At 43.5% G+C, this 21,424-nt stretch overlaps 1 protein-coding gene across 1 annotated transcript in view; it reads left to right on the top strand.

Annotated features, from left to right (window-relative positions):
* Positions 1-232: 232 nt before the first annotated feature.
* The window catches only part of SEMA6A (sema domain, transmembrane domain (TM), and cytoplasmic domain, (semaphorin) 6A), a gene marked incomplete at its 5' end in the record, with an annotated part of 37,703 nt that continues 16,511 nt past the window's right edge, over positions 233-21,424 (top strand). Inside the window, 8 exons of the mRNA XM_010282581.1 lie at positions 233-388; positions 1,815-1,991; positions 2,709-2,849; positions 2,945-3,025; positions 5,003-5,061; positions 6,894-6,914; positions 7,047-7,097; positions 14,074-14,238. Of these exons, the coding sequence (XP_010280883.1) occupies positions 233-388; positions 1,815-1,991; positions 2,709-2,849; positions 2,945-3,025; positions 5,003-5,061; positions 6,894-6,914; positions 7,047-7,097; positions 14,074-14,238 (851 nt within the window). The remainder of the gene's footprint in view (positions 389-1,814; positions 1,992-2,708; positions 2,850-2,944; positions 3,026-5,002; positions 5,062-6,893; positions 6,915-7,046; positions 7,098-14,073; positions 14,239-21,424) is intronic.

Here is a 21,424-nt window from a genome sequence, read left to right as displayed (position 1 = left end):
CTGCTGAAGAAATGTCTTTGTGCTTTTAGGTGACGTGTTAAGTCCTTTTGAGTGGAGGATTGAGCAGGATTTTAGGCTTCCCCTGAGGGGCTGCACAAGTCCACCAGACTTCTCAATCCTCCATTTAAACCCTTGTAATGCACATCAGATTTCACTGAGGGCCTCATTACAGAAGGAGATTTGCACTAGGTATGAAATAAGTGTTCAGGCTTTACTGTCTTGTTTTATTTAGGCCCGGTTGCTGTGCTGGCTCTACATCATTAGAAAAATATGTAACCTCCAACGAGTTCCCAGATGATACTCTGAACTTCATCAAAACACATCCACTGATGGACGAGGCTGTACCTTCCCTTGTCAATCGACCCTGGTTCCTGAGAACGATGGTCAGGTACGTACCTCCAAGTGGACTCTTGTCCTCATCGTAGCTGTCAAGTTGTGCAGATAGTCTTGCTTCAGAATACGCTCAAAGTCTGTAAACATCCTCGATGTGCTGGGCATGAATCCAGCTAGGAATGATGGCAGTGCTGAGCAGATGCTGCAGAACTCCCTGAGCAGCTTTCAGGATAGGAAAAAAACCTCCGTCCTTTCCAACCATGCTGTGCTGAAATGGGATCTTGGAGGAAATGCTGTGCCGGGAAGGCTGACCCGCCTGTTGGCTTATGGGTCAGTGCTTGAGACAGCTCTGTAGAGAACTTTGGGCAAGGATCAGCAGACAGCCCAGGGATATGTACACAGGATACAAACATGCCTGCCAGGATATGTTCACAGGATGTGAAGATGTCTGTCGGGATATGTACTGGTATGTTTTAATGTTTACAGAAGTGTACAGGCAGAAGTAATCACATAATCTGTATCCTTTCTATGGCAACAAGAGAAAAATAATAATGAAGAGATTTGAACAAAGACTCATCAATCAGCAAGCCTCAAATACACCATCCCCTTCCTTATCAAAACACGTTCCCATTCTCTGCTGTGGCCACTATACTATTTATCTACCCTCCAGTTGTGAACAGAATAATGTGACTAACTTTGCCATATTTTCCTCTCTCCCTCTGAGGAAGGGTAGAATCTTGTGCCAGGCAGCGTTTAGCTCTGGAAAGGTCTGACTTAGTTCTAGTAATGTATCTTCTGTCAGGTTTTTACGCCAGGTTCTGTACCTCCAACCAAAGACAAGAGCAGCCAGCTCTGCAGAGCACTTCCCTTTGATCACCAGTACCAGATAACTGGTGCCAAATCACCAGTACTTGTTTTCAATAAATTCTGTTATCCCAAGATTCGATATTGTCTCAGCACTGAACTCGCTTAGTGGCAGTTGTGTGATTATTTTTAGTGAGGTAAAATGATGTTTAGCATCTCACTATCACACTCGCACAGCTTTTCCTGCCAAAAGAGTTGAATGTAGATCAGTTCTCATTATTGCTGCTTTTAATGTGGCAGAGCTTGAAATTAATCAAAAATTTCACTGTGCCGGTTTTCTTTCCCTGCCTGAAGAAGTCACCAGACTAGTACTTTGCATTTTATTGGAAGAATAATTGCTAAATGGCCTCAGACTCTTATACGCCTTCAGCTTTATGCAAACACTTGTGCTAGCTATTGGCTATATGGACCTGCAGACAAACGAAATTTCCCCACCATTTAAGAAGCCACACTGGTCCAGTCTATGTTGACTTAAAGGTTTATTCAGCTAGGAGAAGTGCTTAAATATGCGATATGGTTGTTAGAAGGCTACCCTGCAGTTATCTGAAGTGGAAAAAGTGATAAAATAAATGGCAATCGAGTCCCAAGTGATCCAAAATGCTGTATTGTTATTCTAGATACCGCCTGACCAAAATTGCTGTGGACTCTGCTGCTGGGCCGTTTCAGAACTACACCGTGGTTTTCTTGGGATCAGAGAAGGGAATCATCCTGAAGTTCTTGGCACGGACAGGAAACAGTGGTTTCCTAAATGATAGCCTTTTCCTGGAGGAGATGAACGTTTACAATCCTGAAAAGTGTGTATCTGATTCTTTGTACTCATGTATGGGTGACTTTGAACTTCCAATTTCCCAGAGAGTAGGTTGTCCCACGAAAAGGGAAGTCATTAGAGAAGCCAAGTTTTGTGAGTGATTTTAAATTGTTTGGGGAGGGGATGTCTGCTTATCAGTCTCTACATTGCAGTAAGATATTTTTTATTCAGTATGTGTAGAAAATAGCCCATCCTATGCAGCAGTTGATGGATAATTAAAAGTGAAATTGTGCAAAGGAAGATTAATTTTCTAATCCTATAAAAAACCTGATTCCTCTCCAAATAATTCAACAACGAGCAGGCTGCTCTCCAAGGGAAATTTCCTGCATTTCAGCCTTTCTCAAATATGCCTAAGGGGGCTTTGAAGTGGGCCGTAATCATGAAGAAATTTCAGCTACTTTGAGTGCTGAAGTAGAATAAACACAAAAGGTGAAGGGCCCTCAGAAAGCTTGTCTGGTGTGCCATCTCTCTCCACTTCTTATTCCCCTGTCCCATGCATTTTTAATACTCACTTGTATGTCTGTCAGTGTTTTTAGTGGCTATTGTGTGTTCTTTTTCCATGGCTTGTTCAATTCAACCGTTCTCAGAGTTTTTTTGTGGGAGTTTTTTGGGGGGTTTTTTTCGGCTTGAGGAATCATTACGTTTTCATCTAGTTTCCCAGCAGAACTCATCTATAACCTTATCTCACATTTTTTCAAACCAGGTGCAGCTACGATGGCGTGGAGGACAAGCGGATAGTGGGCATGCAGCTTGACAAGCCCAGCAGCGCCCTGTACGTCGCCTTCTCCACCTGTGTCATCAAGGTTCCCCTTGGACGTTGCGAACGTCACGGCAAATGCAAAAAGTACGTGTTTTCTGATGGCTGTCAGAAGCCCGTACGCCAGGCACGGGGAAGGCGGGAGCACTCATGAATGCCATCTTGTGCTCTTCTTTCTCAAGGGCCTGCATTGCATCCAGAGACCCCTACTGTGGATGGGTGAAGGAGAGCGGGGCATGCATGCAGCTGGTCCTTGGCTCCAAGTGAGTAAGGGCTCTGGCTGGATGGGCCGTGAAGCTCTGGCGGTGGCGCCGGGCAGTCTTGGGCAGAGCTATGTGAAACACGGGGCTCTTAGGGAAGGAAAAATGTGGGAAGTGTTTGTATCTACCTTATTTGCATTCACCTCTGAAATGTCTCACAAATTTTTTTGATGTGAACTCTCAGCTGATTGGTAACTGCTGAAAGAGGAGGAAGAAGAAAATGAAAGAGCTGTACTAAGGTCCTCGTGTTGTTGAAAGGAGGGAACTGGATGGGTATGTCTGGACCAGCCCACACTGGAGCCATCACAGCTGATTAAAGAGGCAATAGAATCCAAATTAAATTACTGAAGCAATTTGTCCACTGAAAACAAAACCAGTTCTTCTAATTTACTGTGCATTACTAGGAGGAATCAGAGAGCACAATAAGAGCTTGAAGCAGATTCAGAGAAGTGCTGGATCTCCCCTTGCTTAACAGTAGAATTTAATTATTTACAATAATGAAGGTCTGTGAAGGTTTGTTTAAATGTGGTTACTAAAGCCTCCTTGCAGGGAACAGACCTGCTTCAGACCTCTCATTTCTTGGCCACGTCTACACAGCTCACGCCTGCCTGCTCTGAGGTGCAGGTATGCTTCCTCAAGGTAGCGGTGTAAGCGTAGCACAAACATCACACAACCCCGATAGGCACACTAACCCTGCTTATGTATAGGTCTTCAGTATATAGTGGGAGAGTTACCATCCCTGTGCTTGTGTCGTGTTCTTAATTTGTTGTTTCAATTCAAATTGTTTGTCCACTGGGGATGATGCTATAGGTATATCTGTCTGTATATGCTTTACTACAAGAGTGTGAACTATTCCTGACTGGACATTTGGTAGAATAATATTAAAATGCACTTGTGTCCATATTGGGTTTTCTCACCATTCCCAAGGTGCTTCACCCTTTTTGCACTTCCGTGGCAAGCTGTAGGGGACTGCTGTACCTTACTTGTAAAAGCAGCTCCTGTGTTTATCAATAGATCCATCGAGACAGAGGCAGCGCAGCTGGTGGTGCAGGTCAGAGGCGAGCAAGACAGGTCACTCTGTGTCCTTTGCGTAGCCCTTTGGAAAGGGGTCCAGATGGGCTGTGAAGATGTCTGGTGAACTTCTAAGCTAGCCAAGAGAAGGCAGAGATGTTGGGTGCCCTCCTGGAATAGATGACATTTGAGCAGGAGCTTTAAGAACATGGAGCTGGGAATAAGGTGCCTGCAAGGGTAGTTATGTCTCAAGGGCAGGTTCCTAACTAATGTAGACAAGGCCTTCTGTTGGTAGTTATCCAAGGCTCTTGTCATTCACCTTTGAACATACAGTAACTTGGAAGAACAGCTTCACTAGTTATTCAAAATCACAGGCAGAGGTTAGGAGCATAACCTGGGCATGCCAGCTAGAAAAGCCTGTGAGGTTTTTTTCAGTAGAACGCCTTGAGTTCAGTGGAATGCCTTCTGTGGACTAGACCTTACGCCTTGCAGCCTCATCCAGCACAGTGCATACATGATTGGTGAAATGCAAGTTGTCGTTCCCCAGCACAGTACCTACCCAATGGGTTAGCTTCCTTCTCATGTCAAAATATTGGTGCAGCTTGTCTGCTGTGTGGACAAGTTAAGGTAGGATCATTGCTCCTAATAATAATGTCACATATTATAGAGGTAACAGTTTAAAGAATACGAATTTTTTTGCCTCCCTTGACAATGAGGCATGCAGTGGATTTTAAAAAAGTGATAATAAAAAGACAATGTATCATCAGAGGCCAAGAAATCAGAAGCCATTAAGCAATGACAAATAACTTGTATGTCTGTGTTGCAATTTTTCAGCCTTTGTGTGGAAGTTCCAAAGAAAGAGCCAGTTTCATGGCAGGGCTTTATTTCAGTTGCACATGTGATGATTTCTTTCTGTTAGTGCCTGTGACTGTTGTTATTCATACTGTTTTGTTTCTTTCTGTTATTTAGACTGGCATTTGAACAGGACATAGATCATGGCAATACAGATGGCCTGGGTGACTGCCAAAGTAAGCAAAGCTTTTACCCTCTATTTACCGTGTGTCACAGCATCCTTCTGAATGCCTCAAATCACCATTACCTGCTGGGCATTCTTTTGTAGCAATGTAAGCCACAAGAGGGACAGCAACTGTGGCTAGCGATGCAGGTTCAGAAGAGGAACGGTTTAAATGTATTTAAAGAAAATAGCCCAGTTGGTGTGATCTATACAAACACTGGACTTCAAAGCAGTTATGTACTGAGAAAACCTCAGTTCCAGAGGATATTGATTATACCAATGACATAATGAATTGGGTGTTCGTTGTCTTCGTTGGCCATGGAGGTTGAGTTTATGTAGATGTACAGAAGCGGTTTCTTGGTGTAGACTGTGTAGTGAACTACATTCCTATGCAGGACAGGGAGACAGTGAAATATATCAGTTTTGGATCCAGATCAAGAGGTGGGAACTACTTAGTTTGTGAATCTTAGTGGATTTTACACACAGGTTGGACATCATAGTGGTATTAAGGATCAGGCAATACTGAGCCTGGCTAGGAAATTTTAACGGTAAACCATAGGTACTGACAGCAGGAGTTGTAAGCTTAAACACAATCTTTAAACATTTATGTTTTGCACTGAGGTGCTTAAAAGTGTACAGCTTGCACTGCATGCAAAGAAACCTTGCATGCTGATTTCTGAGCCTTCAGGAATACCAACATCTGCGTTCAGGACAGCTCTCATTCCAAGTGTTCTTGCCAAGGTTGGTTTAATTCTGAGCCCCAAATATTATTTATAAACCTTATGAAATCAAGAATCACATTCTTTTCAGTGCAATTTGCACGGATGCCTGTAGATGCAATAAAACTGCTGAAGCTGAGGAAGTAATGTACAGTGAGAGAGTCATTACTTCTGGAATACAGAGCAAAATAACGGAGGGCTAGATTGTGCCATGGGATACAGTGCAGGCCAGCTGCTCTCAAGAAAGCCAGAGCCTTCTCACGCCTTGTGCATCCTTGTTCAGGAATCATTTATTACTGTGATCACTGTGCTTGAGGGAGTACAAGGATCTCAGCCTCTGCATGCTCTCCATCTCAGCTGCACCTCCCTCTGCTTCTGCCCTAAGATAGGGTTACGTAGGCTGTCTCGTAAGTTTTTTGAAGGAGGTGTACACATAGTCCCTCCTGTGCTCCCTGTAAAATGGGTTAGCACCAATTCAGGTCACTTCCCAGCTGGTGCAACGTTGCCCTTTCCAGCCAGTTCTGCTCTCCATGAGCAAATAGGTTAAACAGGAGCGGAGTGTACCTGATACCAGTTACATATAAATGAAGGGTAGGAAATTATTCAGAAACAGCACGTTGTGCTCATGGAGAGAGATCTGCTCCTGTGCAGAGAGCAACAGAGCCCATGCCCTGTCTAAATCCCTCTTTAGCCCTGAATGATGCACCGAACCTTGACACTGCACAGGGATCGATTCACCTCCCTGCTAACCCATCTGATCTTATTACTTCATGTGGTATTGGGTCATGTGAGTTCTGTCCTCATTGACTCACGTTGCTGGCTGCATCACTTGTAGTGCCTTGCGTTAGATTAGGACTTGATCTTGCAAAGAAAGACATGGCAGGGAGGACACTGGTATCCCTTGGTATCCCCACTTGGTATCCCTTGCACAGGGCTGGTCATGAACACTTTCAAAGCCAGACATTGTTTTCAGGTATGTCTGAATATTAGTTTTGCTTGGGTCCTTAGGGTACTAGTCACATTCATGTAAAGATCAGCTGAAGCGTAGAAGGTTGTTAGCAGCAAACTATTAAAAAGAAAAAGCGAGAGATAAATAATGATTTTTCCCCTGTTATTTGTCTTTCAGATTCCTTCGTAGCCCTGAATGGTAAGGAAGTTCTTAGTTTCATTATTTACTGACAGCAAAACCATTTTGGAGGAATCGCTTTTTACTAAACTTTTAAGTATTTTCATAGTTTTGTTTTATTTAATGTTTCTTCCGAATTTATTTTGTTCATAGACATTTCAACTGCTCCACCTGATCATGAAATGTCTTACAACACACTGTATGGTCAGTTTATGGGTGTTTTTAAAAATTCTTCCCTAACACTAACTCGTGTTAGTCTAGTAGTTTCTGTAGTCAAATAGCCATTACCCCTTTTTTCTTGTTTTGTCATGTTTTTGAGGGCCTAATTCACTAATCACAACTAGGATTAAGTCATGCCTCTTGATTTTCAATCCCTCTTTTCTAGTCCTCCCTCAAAACTGTCTCCCTTGAATTGAAGTCAGATATGGCCTATTTTAATGGCACAACAGCAGACATGATTAAGAGCATGCTTCATCTGAAAGCTCAAACAAAGGAACACTTGGGTACAGTGATGCATCTTATCTGTTCACCAGGAAAAAACAAGATAGCAGCTCACATCCCACTGGTGAGTGGTCCAGGCTGGTGTTGTGAACTGCTACAGCAGCCAGTCAGAGATACCTTAGGGAAAGGAGCAGAACTGTCTCCTTTCTGTAGAAAGATCCCTTATAAGGAAAACTAACCTCTTACCCATGTCAGCTGAGACTGGGTTATGCCTCAGTTCCTGAAAGCTCCTGTCACTTCTAGAGTGAGTCATATACATTGTCCGTACTTACCGTATCTTAATGCCTGAATGGTGCCTGGTCTGTAAAAAAATAAAGGGGTTCACATAGCAAATTAAATGACCTGCACTGAAGAGGGGCATTTCTGCAAGCCTGGAGTAGCAGCTTCCCATGAGGCAGCTGTTAATCTGTGCTTACAGTACTTTCCACCACTTTATTCTGTATATTTAGAAGTGGATTACACTGGTGCTTGGAGTACAGAATAAATGTTTTTGTGAGGAATTATTGCAGAATAAATAATCACTTTAAATTCAAACCTAGACTTAGATTGCAATAGTTTCTCTATAGACGTCCTGAACAAAGACAAATACTCACAAGCTAAGAGGATGTGTGCTACCAGTGAAGTCAAAGGCAAATTTCCATGAGGGGTGGGATCTTGCTTGTGAAGTGGCTTTCAGGCTGTACACGACTAGCAGTTCATCAGAGCTAGGGCAAATTCACCATATTTTTGGCTGAATGTAGCAAGAGGTAGGTTAGTATGCAGTTGCGATGAATACTTAATTGATCCCTTCATCTCGTGCTTGAAAAATGCGTAGGTACAAAGCAGAACCAATGACAGCTCAGTACAGTAGAATATAAGTAACTGGAGGCACAGTAATACTGTTCAACATTTGTAAAAAAAAATCAAAATCCCCATGTTGTTTATTACCAGGAAATGGAAACTGTGCGGGTGAAACTTGTTTGAAAGTATGATAGTGAAAACCAGCAAAGGGAATGTACGAAATCAAAGATAAGTGAGACTTCATAACATATAGAAGACTCGTGGTTTCATCTGCTTATACAGTTTATACTTTCTTTCATTTGAAAATTGCTATATTTCCAATGCACAGAGTAGTACTTAAAGAACAGTAATAATAAAATCCATACTGCTGAATGTAAAGAAAAAGAAAATGGCCATGGGCATAGTGCTGATCTGCCAGAAATGTTCTAGGTTTCCTGCTTCTAAGTGCATTCATAGGCTGCACAGTTATAGCTGTGAGGCTGTGGTTCTGGATCCTGTAGGGACTTTAGCAAAAGCTGATATTTTAATCCGACAAAGAAAACATAAAAATGGTTCAAGTGAGCAGCAGACTGACAAAAGCTGCAGTTCCAGGGAGTACAGGTCACAAAAGGGGTCCATTCTACTGTCCTGGCATGTCAAGCCCAAAGACAGACTCCATGAATTAACCCAACTTGTCAAGTAGGACCCTACTGCCAAATGCAATGGAGAAATGCTAAGCCAACATTAACATTGGTTTCCATTCATGCCCTATCTTTCGCAGATCATTTCATTGACCCTCCTTCAGGTACATCCTGATAACATGATCTCTAGGCAAGCCAGCTCTTCCTTTCATGGGTTTAATAGAAATACCCATTCTGATATACCCAGTGTTTCTTTTCACCTACCATGGCAAAATACGAAGCGAAATGTGCTAGTCACTTCTATTGATCTTCCATATGAGGAGTGTCGAAAATTCCAGCATGAGGTAGTAAGCTAGTCTCAGTAAACATGCTCATGTTTGCTAACTGTAGTGACTGCGCTGAGTCATTTTTTTCTTGAGAAAACTAAAATGTTATAAATGGTGCATTTTAATGTTGAGTACAGTTAAATGCATAAGTAAATGGTATTTCATAATAGATTAAATCTGAGAACGCTGGGATATACCAGAATGCCAACCAAGTGAATGCTCAGACTGCTTTTGGATCCAATGGGCTAAATATATCCAAAGGCATCTGAAACTCCAGTTGCAAAAGAAGTCTTAAGGCCTGATTCCCTTGATTTACTCCACTATAAATCAGCTCACATCAATGGATTTACTGCCAGTCTGTACCAGCGTGAATGAAAGAAGAACCAAGCCCTTAATCTTTGTATTCTTGGCATCAGCCTCCTCCTCAATTTGGCAGATGCGCTCCCTTTTCTGGGGCAGTCTCATGTGGCCAGTTGTAAACAAGAAAAGTGCAAAGTCCACGCAGGTGACTATTCAAGTGCATCCCTTTGACACCCAAGGAGAAGATAGCAGGCTGAAGGTCTGGCTGCAGAAGGTCAGAGAGAAATTATGCAAGAACCACATATTTAAACAAGGAGATTAGGCTAGATTCCTCTGCAAAATTGTAAGCAGCTTCAATTACCTTTGGAAACATAAATTCTTAGTGAATTGGGCCCTTATTTTCCCCTCTAGCCATAGTCCTTTCTCCCTCTGTAGCATTGATTTAGCCTTTCCCTCTAATTGTCTAATTAGGTTGCTATAGCTGTTAATAGGATAGTGTGCAGACATCTTAACCTCTGAGATCCTAATGACTTGTGCATATTAGAGCAACTATCAAATACGTATTGAATCCCTGTCTTTGTTTTAAACCTGAAAAAGCTCCTTGTATTTTACAAGTGCACTTCAGAACGAGCTGTAGTTACAGAAGTGCAGCCCTTCTGAATCATTACCCATGCCTGTAGACACTGAGTGCTTTTACTCTCCTTCTGTTACTTGATTACAGCACTCCAAATGAAAAGTTTTTGCAAATAATGGAAGAACCTAAAACAGATTTTTCAACAGTGTCTCTATTTTGGTTTTTACGTGTTTTCTTTAAACAAAGAAGCTTGAAAAGCAGTGTGTCTGCAGTGGTTTTTTTCAGATGGACTTTTAAAACAAAGGCAGTATTGTCTTTTTAGATGTTTAGGTATTAACCGACATTAACATCGAGGTACTGGCCACATCTCAGATATGCCAAAGCCTCTTTAAATTGCAGTGAAGCCTATTTACACAGTCAGAGTGGTAAAAATGGTGTAATGGGAAAAAAAAGGCCCACTACATGTTGCAAACTATCCAGCACATTGTAAAGGTTTAATAATGGCTGTGTGTGAGAGGGCCAGGACTGGGTTGCCTGCCACTTCAGTCTTTTCTCTGTTTATGAGAGAAACTTAACTTGCTCATACATTTGTGGTGCCACTTTGCTCGGAGGTGAAATTCACCCAGCGGGACGGGCTGCTCAGGCACTTGCAGGACACAGCGGCTGCTCTGCTTGCAGGAGCAGCCACTGGCCAGCAGTAAGTGTTGGCAGAACACAGCCTAACACGAGTGGGACAGGCTGCTGAGGTCTAATCTGCTCCTGCCCTGCTTCCTCAAAACCAAATGGAAGAAAGTTTATCTCAATTACATGTGGAAGGTTGTTTCTCAGTGTGTACTAGACTAACGTATTAGCAACAGAGCGAATAGACTGATTTCTTGCATTTGTGTGAAACCCTTCTCTACCTAACGACCATCTGGTACACATTAATATCTTTACAAAGCCTTAGCTTTCCATTACGAAGAAGTTCTCTATGTATTTGCAGCATATGGTTCAGGAAATCTTTTTTTCAGAAAATGTGTCCCTTAGGCATATATTTCCTCTAGATTACTGTATTAAGAAATGGGTTTTTTTAACCATACTTAATGGCTTTTCCTTAGATTTCCCCCTTTAAGCACACCTAAAGTGCAAGTGTCTGGACAGAGATGTGGGCATATAAATGCATATCAAACACAGGAATAAAATATGATTGCTAGTTGGCAAGATTTTCTTCTCTTTCACCTCCTTATCAAGCTATGAGTAATTGCTTTCTTATGCTGAGTGCAGCACTATTTGTAAGCTGACCAAATATTGTACACATTATTGTGGCTGCTGAATGGGGTATTAACTTGGAGACTGGAACCCCATGAATGCTGGCACTGTGGTTTAGTCTTTAGGGAAGAGAAGACATGGAAATCTTATAATTTCCATTTTCTGGCCTGTTCTCTGTCCCATTACCTCTCTTATTTTTGGGGGATGAACACATAAGTTGTCCAACCTAAAATGGTATAGGGGTGAAAGCTTTCACACTCCAGCGTATTCTTGTTTCAGGAGGGCACGTGTTTTCAGTCGCTGGACCTCTACCTGTCCTTCTGGAAATAGGCAGCCCTGCAGCAGGACTGCTGTGGAGCAGGCAGCACATTTGGACCGGAGTCTATCATCCATCTCACTGTGTGTTACCAATGCTCCCAGCCATGCTGTGGCTTATGGAAACTTTTTAAAAGTGGATAATGTTTGGCTTCTCTTTTCTATTTGAGCAATGTTGAAAGCTCTGTCTTCAACAAAATACAGCCTCTAATTCGCCGTGTTAAAGAAAGATGGCTGGGGAAAACCATACTTCCTATCGTGAGGTAAAAACAACACAATGCCCTTGTCCATGTAAGTCCTGACTCCTGAGGTCCAGAGCTAAATTGTGTTAATGATTAGCTGTGACAGCTGAAGGTTGGCTCTGTGGTGGGAACGCTGTGAATCTGACCAATTTTCCCTGCTAGGCGTACCAGTCACAAGAATTAGTTGTATCCATGCCCTATGCAAAACACAGTCCAAAGTGCTGCCGTATATAATCCCGCAGTAAATCAAAAGGGCTCCTCGAAAATATACGCAGTGCACAGACATTTTCTTCCTCTGTAAGATGATTAATATTCAGCAGGGCTTCTTTAAATCATAGCAGCATCTTAATAGAAGCTGCAGCTTTTTTGCTGACTTCATCAGTAGTTCAACCCCATGAAACTGGTGAAAAGGCTGGGTAAAATGAAACATAGGAGTATATCGAAAATCTTGGGAGCATTGGTGGCCAACATTTACATTTTCGCTAGAGCAAAATTGGGGACCTAGGTTCATCAAGCTCTCATGAGCTGGGGCTCGATGGCTTTAGAAGCCATCTAAAGCAGCCTTTTTGAGATACAGCTTCCGAAAGCTCTGTGCTTGCCCTGGAACTGTTTAAAATAACGTCTAGAAGCACAGTCTTTACCTGCCCAGCTCTGTGCCTTTGTTGTGAGTCTCTAAATTTGGGCTCCGTGTGTTGCTCTATCTCTGCCCCAGCGAGTCTCAAATTATTTTTCTGAGCAGTGAAACAACATGAAGGGGAGGAGCGGGCAGAGGGTCCCTGCTCGGGCAGTCTGTAGCCGGGTGATTGGACTCCTCTCCATGGGAGACTCACGTCTAAGGCAGGGAAATTAATTTGCAGGGCGGTTAAAAAGGAGGCAGGAGAAAGGAGGGCTGCTGTCAGTCTGTCTGGCGGTATCTGAAGAGGAAACGTTTATCTGCCATTCTGTCTGTGAATAATCCGATCCTATTTGTTTGTGTTTGAGCATGTTTCAAAAACCTTTATTTTGATGAGCTCTTTCAGGAGAGCAGGTAAAAGCAAATATAGTTGCTCCACGTCAAACTAACCAGGACCATTGCTGCTTGAGTCAGGCTGAAAATAACTCATTTGGTGTATGTGCCAAAAGGGAACTTGAGGGACGTGTATTTTTGGGGTCGAAATGTTGTGGTGTGCATGGAGTTTCAGTGCCCCCTCCCCAGCAGCAACAGAACAGCCCGAGCCACTGGGAAGTCCAGGTTGGAGCCGTTTTTCAGAGCCTGTAGATTCCAAGCACTCCGAGCATTTTGGGTGCTGAGGTACTTCTCAGGATCTAGCTGAAAAGGACGTATGAAGCTACAAACAATTCTCTGCCCCAGCCAAAACCCCAGTTAAAGTCGTGAGGTGTTTCCAGCGGAGCATGTCCTGTGAACGTGCTGTTTGTTGGGGTGTAGTTGATGGGTGAGGAGCTCGTCAGCCTTATCCAGGACAGCAGTAACAACGTCTAGAGTAGCCGTAACGCAAAAAAGGCACATGAGACCTTTCTCCTAAGAGTCATGGGTCCTTGGGCAGATCTGTGTAGTACGGCGATGTCTTCACAGTTGCTCTGAGCAGAAAGGATGGTCGGCTTCATGCTTATCTCAGAGCTGTTTTGGACCACCAGCTCAGGCAGGACTGGTGGCGAGGCCGTGAGCAGCGGACAGGGCCTGCACGCTTCCCATCCGCAGGGCGATGCCGCGGTGCAGCGCGCCGGCGCCGGGCAGCCCGTCATTCCCCGGGGGCACGGGGCAGAGAGCCGTGAGAGCCGGCTCGTACCTCTGCTGGCATTCCTCTTCAGTTTCGGCCGAATTCGAAGTTGTGCCACTTAAAATTGTTTTTAAAATCGGTTTTAAAATTAAGTTTAAATACTAAGCCAGTAGCAGACAGCATGGGCTGACACTTCAGTGTCCGTCGGGCACGTGTACTGAATCCAGCCGACAGATGCGTGACTCGGATGAAGTGTGCTCACCCTCTTCCTCACGCATTTCGCTGTGTTGAGCGAAAGCACGCGGCCGTGAGCCCAGTGGCAGCCCGAGGCGTGCGGGCACCTCTTCAACCCTCCGCCTGGCTGGACTGGAGGGCTCAAATCCCCTGTTGCCCCGGGGCCATGCTTTGAAGGACTTTTGGAACATTGCTCAGCCTAAGACAAGACGTTCACCTGTCAGAGGAGAAAAGCAATGTGTGCGTTCCTGAGCGTGGTGAGGTAGCGTGGTAAGTGACTAATGAGACTTGTCTTCCCTACCTGTATTTATAATGTGAACAGGACACTCCAGTTCCCTAGTCCCAAGCACCACCACTTCCGACTCTCGCGCCCGACAGGGTTATGATGCTAGGGGACGCATGCTGGATTGGAAGGATCTGCTTGGTTCATCTGAAAATACAGACCCATATGTGGCAGTTTCATCCCATAATCATCAAGACAAGAAGGGTAAGGCCTTGGAAATGACGTCCTATGGTGAGGAGGGAGGTGGGGAGGACTAAAGTGTAACTGCTTCCAGCTGGCTCAGTGTAACATGTAATAAAACTCCGGTGCTATAATTAAAAGCTTATTGTAAAGCCTGAAACTAAACAGCCAATCTCTGACTCAGTCTTAGATAACTCACTGCCTGAGGAAACCACACAAAACAAACAGAAGTGTATGCCTTTGCAGTGTGTGTTATGCATGTGTATGGGAAGGAGGGAAGCTGGGGATTTAGCTCTCTTTAAACTTGGTCTCCCGTGTTGTCTGGCAGAGGAAGATCCATGGCTTCCCATTGTTCTTAAGGGTGCACTTTTATATGGCCCCATTGTCTGGATTCCCAGGGCAGCACAACAGATCTTGGCTAATTTCACGTTATTTCTATTTCTCCGTGACAGACAGAGGTACTGAAGGTCTGCTCTAGTTTAACCATTGAAGCAAAACTGACACTAGTCCTCACCACTGGGCCTAAGTCCAGGTCTTCAGTGAGACCAGAGCATCAAATACCTTTCAGAGTGGGGGCTGAAGAGGTCATTAGCGTATTTTAAAAGATACGGAGATGACTGCTGGTGGAGAGAGATTCTGTGTTGCGTTTTTGAAGCACTGAAAGGTTAAGATTTCGGTGTCGTTTCACAGTATTCAGCCCTGTGCTGAAGCACGCGTGGGTCTAATACAAGTGACAGCCCTGTCATTTGGCCTCCAGTCCCCCTTTGCTACACGTACAGAGAATTGGGCAGAGAATTACCTAAATTTGCCACTTTAACATGCTTAGAGAAGGAGAAGCTTTTCTCCGCCGTAAGGGTGGTGGTGCCCTCTCATTCCATCTTGGCCCTCCATCATTCTCCTAACTCCTTTTAACCTGTGTCTCAAGGAGGTTAATATGGTTCCTTTGTAAATAGGCAACTTAGGTTCAAAGAGCTCCACTGCCTAGAGAGATCCATGTCCTTGTTATTCTTCTCCAGGGTGTTCTTAGATCGCTTCTTTCAGTCTCTTCTCTGTTGAAGATGTTTCACTCCGTGTGGACTAATTAAGTACTCAGTGGTCCAGGAGAAGGATGGGTATGAGGAAAACTCGCTGAGTGGTTAGGGCACTCACCAGGGGCAAGAACACACATAAGCTTCAGGCCTTTCTGCTATGAATACTTGATATAAAACACTTAAAATATTAATTGAAGTGTGGATTCCAGTCTCTATTGTTCATGCATTTTACATGAAAAACTCATTAGACAAAAGCATCGGCTGTTGCTGGAGAAGCTTATTGGCATGCCAGATCTGCTGCTTCACTTTGTCTGCCCAAACTAGTAGATTACTAAATCGTACTCCATCCCCTCCGTCTGACCAAGTGAATCTTGAATTCGCTGTGTTGGCTGTGGAGACTTTCGGCAGGGGGTAATGAGCACGTTAACGTCGCAGAACAGTCTCCAGCACAAAAGCATCGGCTGTTGCTGGAGAAGCTTATTGGCATGCCAGATCTGCTGCTTCACTTTGTCTGCCCAAACTAGTAGATTACTAAATCGTACTCCATCCCCTCCGTCTGACCAAGTGAATCTTGAATTCGCTGTGTTGGCTGTGGAGACTTTCGGCAGGGGGTAATGAGCACGTTAACGTCGCAGAACAGTCTCCAGCAGAGCGGGACGAACAGCTGGCGGTGATCTGGACCCAGACTGTGAACTCAGCGCCTGTTATTCACAACAGCCCCAGACACGGTGCCTCCCACAGTCCTGGGACATCCTGGATTTCTCACTGAACTCTTCAGGATTGACCTCAAAGAGCCTTCACGGTTCCCTGCCATAAAGGCAATGGGCATCACCTGGCTGGCCCAGCAAAGATGAAGCCTGAAGCGCTTTTTCAGCTGAGAGGCTGGTCAAATTAGGCAGGAGATGCAGTAAAATTTCCTGAGATGCCATGACAAACATTAATCTAGTAGCCTTGGCTTTTAGGCTTGATGGCAGGAAATGGAATATGAAGATTTGAATTCCCTTAAGCAGAGGATGCGAACTTGTCTACCACCTCCAGCAATGAGCTTTTTGTATAAAGAAAAAGAAAAAACTGCCATTTGCTCTTCTTCCTTCAACTGGGTTTTAGAAGTGGCCCGTGTTTGAACATTTTTTTTTTTTTTCAAAGATTGATCCTGTAGACATTCTGGGAGAATAACTGCAAATCTAAAGCAATATAATGAATTTCTAGAACCTGATCAGGCTTACAAGTGAGTTAAGCACAGAGCTCCTCTGCACCCTGCAGACCCATGGGCTGCTGAGCCTCAGCAGAGGAAGAATTTCAGGCAGCTGCAATACTCAAACTCAGAACCGTAACCTAGGGTGCAGGGGACTGAGGGTGCTGAAGACAGATTCCTAATTCCTGCCTAAGCTCAGTTTGAGATACCGACCTCATTTTTTTTAATTCTTCAGCCCTTGCTGTTCAGCTGTAGAAGGACAATTCAGAAAAAGTGATTTCTGCGTATCATGTATGTAGAGGAGGGAAGGTAGGTAAGCCTGCATGCTCTTCTAAAGATGGCATGTGATTTACCTAGCACTTCTCTTTCCTCTCAGGAATAAATCAGTGATGATGCTGACATCCAAAAAATAAGACGTTAATTCTTTTTCTGACCAGTCTGTTAGTAACATCTGGTATTCAAAATGCTTGAGGTGCAAAGACATTTCTTGCAAAATCCAGCGTTCCCTCTCCTGAAAGTAAGTTGAGTGGTAACTTTCTGTCCTCCATCCTGAGAGGAGGGGATGTCAGTAAGCATATTTGATGAGGAAGGAAGGAAGAAATCCTTGAACCCAGCTCTTCTGCTGGTGTCAGACAGGGGAGCAGTGTCAGAAACCACCAACAGTGGAAGATCTGTCCCTTTATGTACCCAGAGGAATGTGGAGACGTGTGTGCATTTTAATGGCATTATTTGTTATGTGTGGGTCCCTACTTCACAAGTCTTTTGTGAAGCAATGCTTAATAGATGGAAAGCTCGCTCTTAAAAGCATCTCGTATGCCAATAGCAGCTTCCAGAAGAGCATGCAGTGCAAATATTAATAAATGTGTAGCTGTTGGATTCTAATCATTTTCGCTTCAATTCACTGACTGATGAGGTGGCTTACATTCAATAGTTCCCTCCCCAGGGAGTGATGGTTACCAAAAAGCCTTATTAGCACTTGACAGGGTCATTTAAATATCATGCATTCTTTGGTGCCTAATTATGAATATTGACGAAGCTGGAAGCAGTCTACACGCAATCAAAACAATGGCGGCAGAGGTGACCGCATGGTTGTTTACCATTACCATCTACTTGTGTGTTGTTACTCCTTGCCTTGCCCAGTCAGAGCCGGTTGGCTCCAAAATTACTATTGATTTGTTGTTCTAAAAGGGCAAAGGAAAGAGTTCTTACACAAAATTAAATCGGAAAATGTTACGCTTACTATCCTTTTATCAAGATTTTGTTTTCACTTTTGCTGTAATTTCTTTTACTTCACACATCCACAGAGAAAAAATATTCTCTCTTTTTTTTTTAACATTTTCTCTTTGTTTTGCAAGGTGCTTTGTGGTGTTCTTCATTGGTTGTGTCTAATCCTTTGGACAGTGTTTTCTTTCTTTTCATGTGCTCACAAATGACTTCTTACTGATTATACTAATTGTACAGAATCCACTTGCTGCTTTCTTTTCTGTAACACGGGTGCTTTGATGATGTCACATCCATCCATATGCTTCACTTTTAATTCAGTGCAGGCATCTTGGGGAATATCTGTGGGGGCGTGAAGAGGGGGATCTTTAAAAGGGTTGACTCATGGGAATGTGACATTTGTGTGCCACAGCTTTAGTAGCTAAATATACTCTGGGATTGTTGTTTCTGAGCTACATCACGTTTCTTGCCAAGATGAAAATGTGTAGTGCAACCCATAGAGTGGGAACTATGCGTTGCCATCTCACTGGCATTTTCATTTTGGCCATTAAGGAATCTGCCCTTCCTACTGCAGAACAAAACCAAACCAAAACAAAAAACAAAAACAAAAAAAAACCCCACCAAAAAAAATCAGCTCTGATTGGGCAAATTGCACCCCTCTTTCTTCTTCTCCTCCATCTCCTCCCCAGAAAAAAAAAAAAAAAAAAGAAAAGAAAAAAGAAAAAGAAAAAAAACATGTTCTGGAGTATGTTTACATTTTTTTTCCTTTCTTGCTGTGTTTTACTGTTAATTTAATTGTCTGTTTCTCACCTCCGTCAAAACAGTTTCCCTAACCTCACCGTCTAACCTCCTCCCCTGCTGCCATTGTACTTGGTCTCCCTCCCTCCGCAGTCGTGAGGCTCCTCCTGCGGAGCGCTCCAAGGCTTTACCCTCTACACCCCAGTAGTGCCGCAGCGCTGTGCCTCTCTGTAGTCGTCCTACTAACGAAGCGGGGAGTAGACACGTACCACTCGTAGGGAGGCCTACGTGAAGAAAACAAAGCGGTTTTCTTCAGGAGTAGCTGGCCTTGCCCCTCGTTACCCTGCTGCCCTTCTCTGCCACCTCCTGTCCTTCTGCCTCCCTTCAGCAATGCCTCACGCTTTTCGAGTCCTGGGTTCGTTAGCGCAAATGCAACCGACTGCACGGTTTTCTCACTCGCTCCGTAAATGCCGGGAGCTTGCCTTTTAATCACAGCGTTGATAAATTGGTTGTGAATTCAGCTTGTGATTTTGTGGTTCTGCTACAGCTTCTCCTCTGCAGCGTTCAGGTGGACGTGGCTGAGCTGGGTACTGAATGACGGAAGTGTAGCGTTCATCAGGCTTAATATTTGTGTTCTTACTTGTCTCAACACTCATTAAGTCAAGATTACGAGGTGGTATCTCCATTCCTTAACAAGCCTTTTGTCGATACCCAAGTAACAATGGTAAAAAGCTGATTAGAAGCACGTTGTGATGGACACAGTTTACAGAGTTAAGAGTTGCTGGTGTATTTGGATCTGAAGAGCGTTCCTGTAGATACAGTATCTGGTAGGACCTAATATCCTGGAGATCGTAGAATCTATACTGTTGTTATTATTACTAATAACTGCAGCCCTTCCTCTGATACAGAATTAGACGTCATTATCCAGAGTCAACTCCTCTATTTGGAGAGGGCTGTGCTATTGGGGAGCCCAAGGGCTGTTCGTTTCAAAACCTGACTCCAGAAGGTATTACATATTGTGCACAAGTGGCAGTGTTACTAAATTTTACTGTGATTATCACTACTTGAAAGATTTGCCAAGTGCTGACAATGCTTGTCTCTGGAGAGTCTGCAAACATTCAGGCAGATTCTGCTGCAGAGAGACAGAATTATATGAAACTTCAGGTACAGTTATGATAAAGAATGTAAAGTGCTGATTTAATAAGATACTTTACAAGTAGACATGAAACGAGAGAAAAAAAAAATAAGTGGTAAAGCAAAGCTTTGGACTCTTTTTTGCATAAATTAAACAACTAGTGTTCATCATGGGAGGGCTGAGTTTTGCACCAAGAAGTACATTTGCAGAGTATGTTTTTACACAAAAAAGTTATTATATGCTAATATGTGCAAGGATCTAAAACATTCAAAGCATGGTTTACCAGAGGAAGCAGGGAGTTGTTGTTATCTTGCTGGCATTTTGTTATAATTCAGAAGAGGATTTAAAGTGGCACAAAATTTGTCAAAACTTATCCTTTGGTAAGTTTGCAGGTCTGAGCTTGGATTTTCAAGGTGAAGCAAGTACTCTGATTCATATCATTGTCCGGGCATCTTCAGAAGGAGCTGACTGTTCATTAAAAAAATGCTAGGCTAATGTGAGGAGTCGCACCAGGTCATTCTGCCTGGATGGGGCTGGGGAAGAGCTATAGACTCAAAGCATGCGTGCCTGGAGGAGGCTACACAAACATTGCTATTCTTCCCCGTGTCTCAAACCATTGTATGCAGAAACGTAAAGCCGGTTGCAAGTACTTTGCAGTTCACTGACAGTTTCAAGCACGGAGGAAACAATGAAGATTGAATCCGGCCATATCCTTCCCTCACTACACTTTTAAGTCTTTTGCCCACAGTCTAGTAAAAGAGTGCTGTGAGGAAGGGATAGGGAATTTGCCCTGATTCTGCCTGTGATTCTGATTTGAAGTGAGAGGTGTGGTTCCTCATAGCTGTAGTTCTTCACAAAGGGATTTCACCCACACAAGGCAAGATGACACAGGACTGAGTCCATTTAAACTTTTATAGACCCACATCTAGATTAAAACCTACTTACTTTTCCCATTAGGGTTTAAAGAGAGGCTGGTTGGATGAGTCTATGCTAAACAAAGCCCTGTAGATTTTTTTTCTAAAATGTTCTTGGGTAAATTAGCATCAACTTACTGTAAACATCCATGTTTCTAGAGGGGGAGCTTATTTACGTTTGTCACATATACTAGCTGCGTGGGTGAACTACTTAAAAAAATCTTTTTATTTATAAACAAACAAACAACACTGTATTTGTCTAGAATGGCTCTAATGAGCAACTTGTTCAGAAACTGAGTGTCTCAGAGACTAATCATGGCATACATGCTGCAGAGCACCTTTTAATCTCTGTGTCAGATAAATAGCAGAAAGCCATTGTTAGGAGTTAAATGGGGCCAAATTTGTCAGCAGAGTTTTTAATGGCCAGATACCTGTGTCACCAGACCAGGCTAATAACTCCCAAACACGGCAGAAGATTGACGACCTCACCGCTCTGGAGTCGCTGGTATCCTGTGACATGCACCAGAGAGCTGTGCACTCTGGATTAAGGGAACGCACCAGACTTGTCCAGAGGAATGACACTGATCTTTCCTCTGTTCTGTCTTGCCTGTACGAGCTGTCAGAGACACCTAATCATCTCAGATTGCATCCTCAAGTTCAAACAGTGGCAGTAGAAAACTAGATGCTAGTTAATAAAATGGAAGTTGTATATAAAATTGATGAAAGAAGAATGCTGGAAGGATGTTTCTGACAACAGACTTTCTTCAAACTTGTTTTCATTATGTTTTTGGAAGTTTCCATGAGAACAAGAGTGAAAAGACAGAGAGGAGACAAGGCATGCGGAAAAGATGACAGAAACTAAGTCCCTGGGCAGGGCCACATCCTTAAGCCAATTTTAATAAAAAATGGGGATTGTAATAGAATACAGGGCAGTGATTTAGTGTGTCTCCTCTGTGACTAAATCCTCATTTCAAAC

Source organism: Phaethon lepturus, unplaced genomic scaffold, assembly GCF_000687285.1.
Source record: "Phaethon lepturus isolate BGI_N335 unplaced genomic scaffold, ASM68728v1 scaffold41772, whole genome shotgun sequence".
NCBI lineage: Eukaryota > Metazoa > Chordata > Aves > Phaethontiformes > Phaethontidae > Phaethon > Phaethon lepturus.
This window is presented reverse-complemented; position numbering and strand designations above follow the sequence as displayed.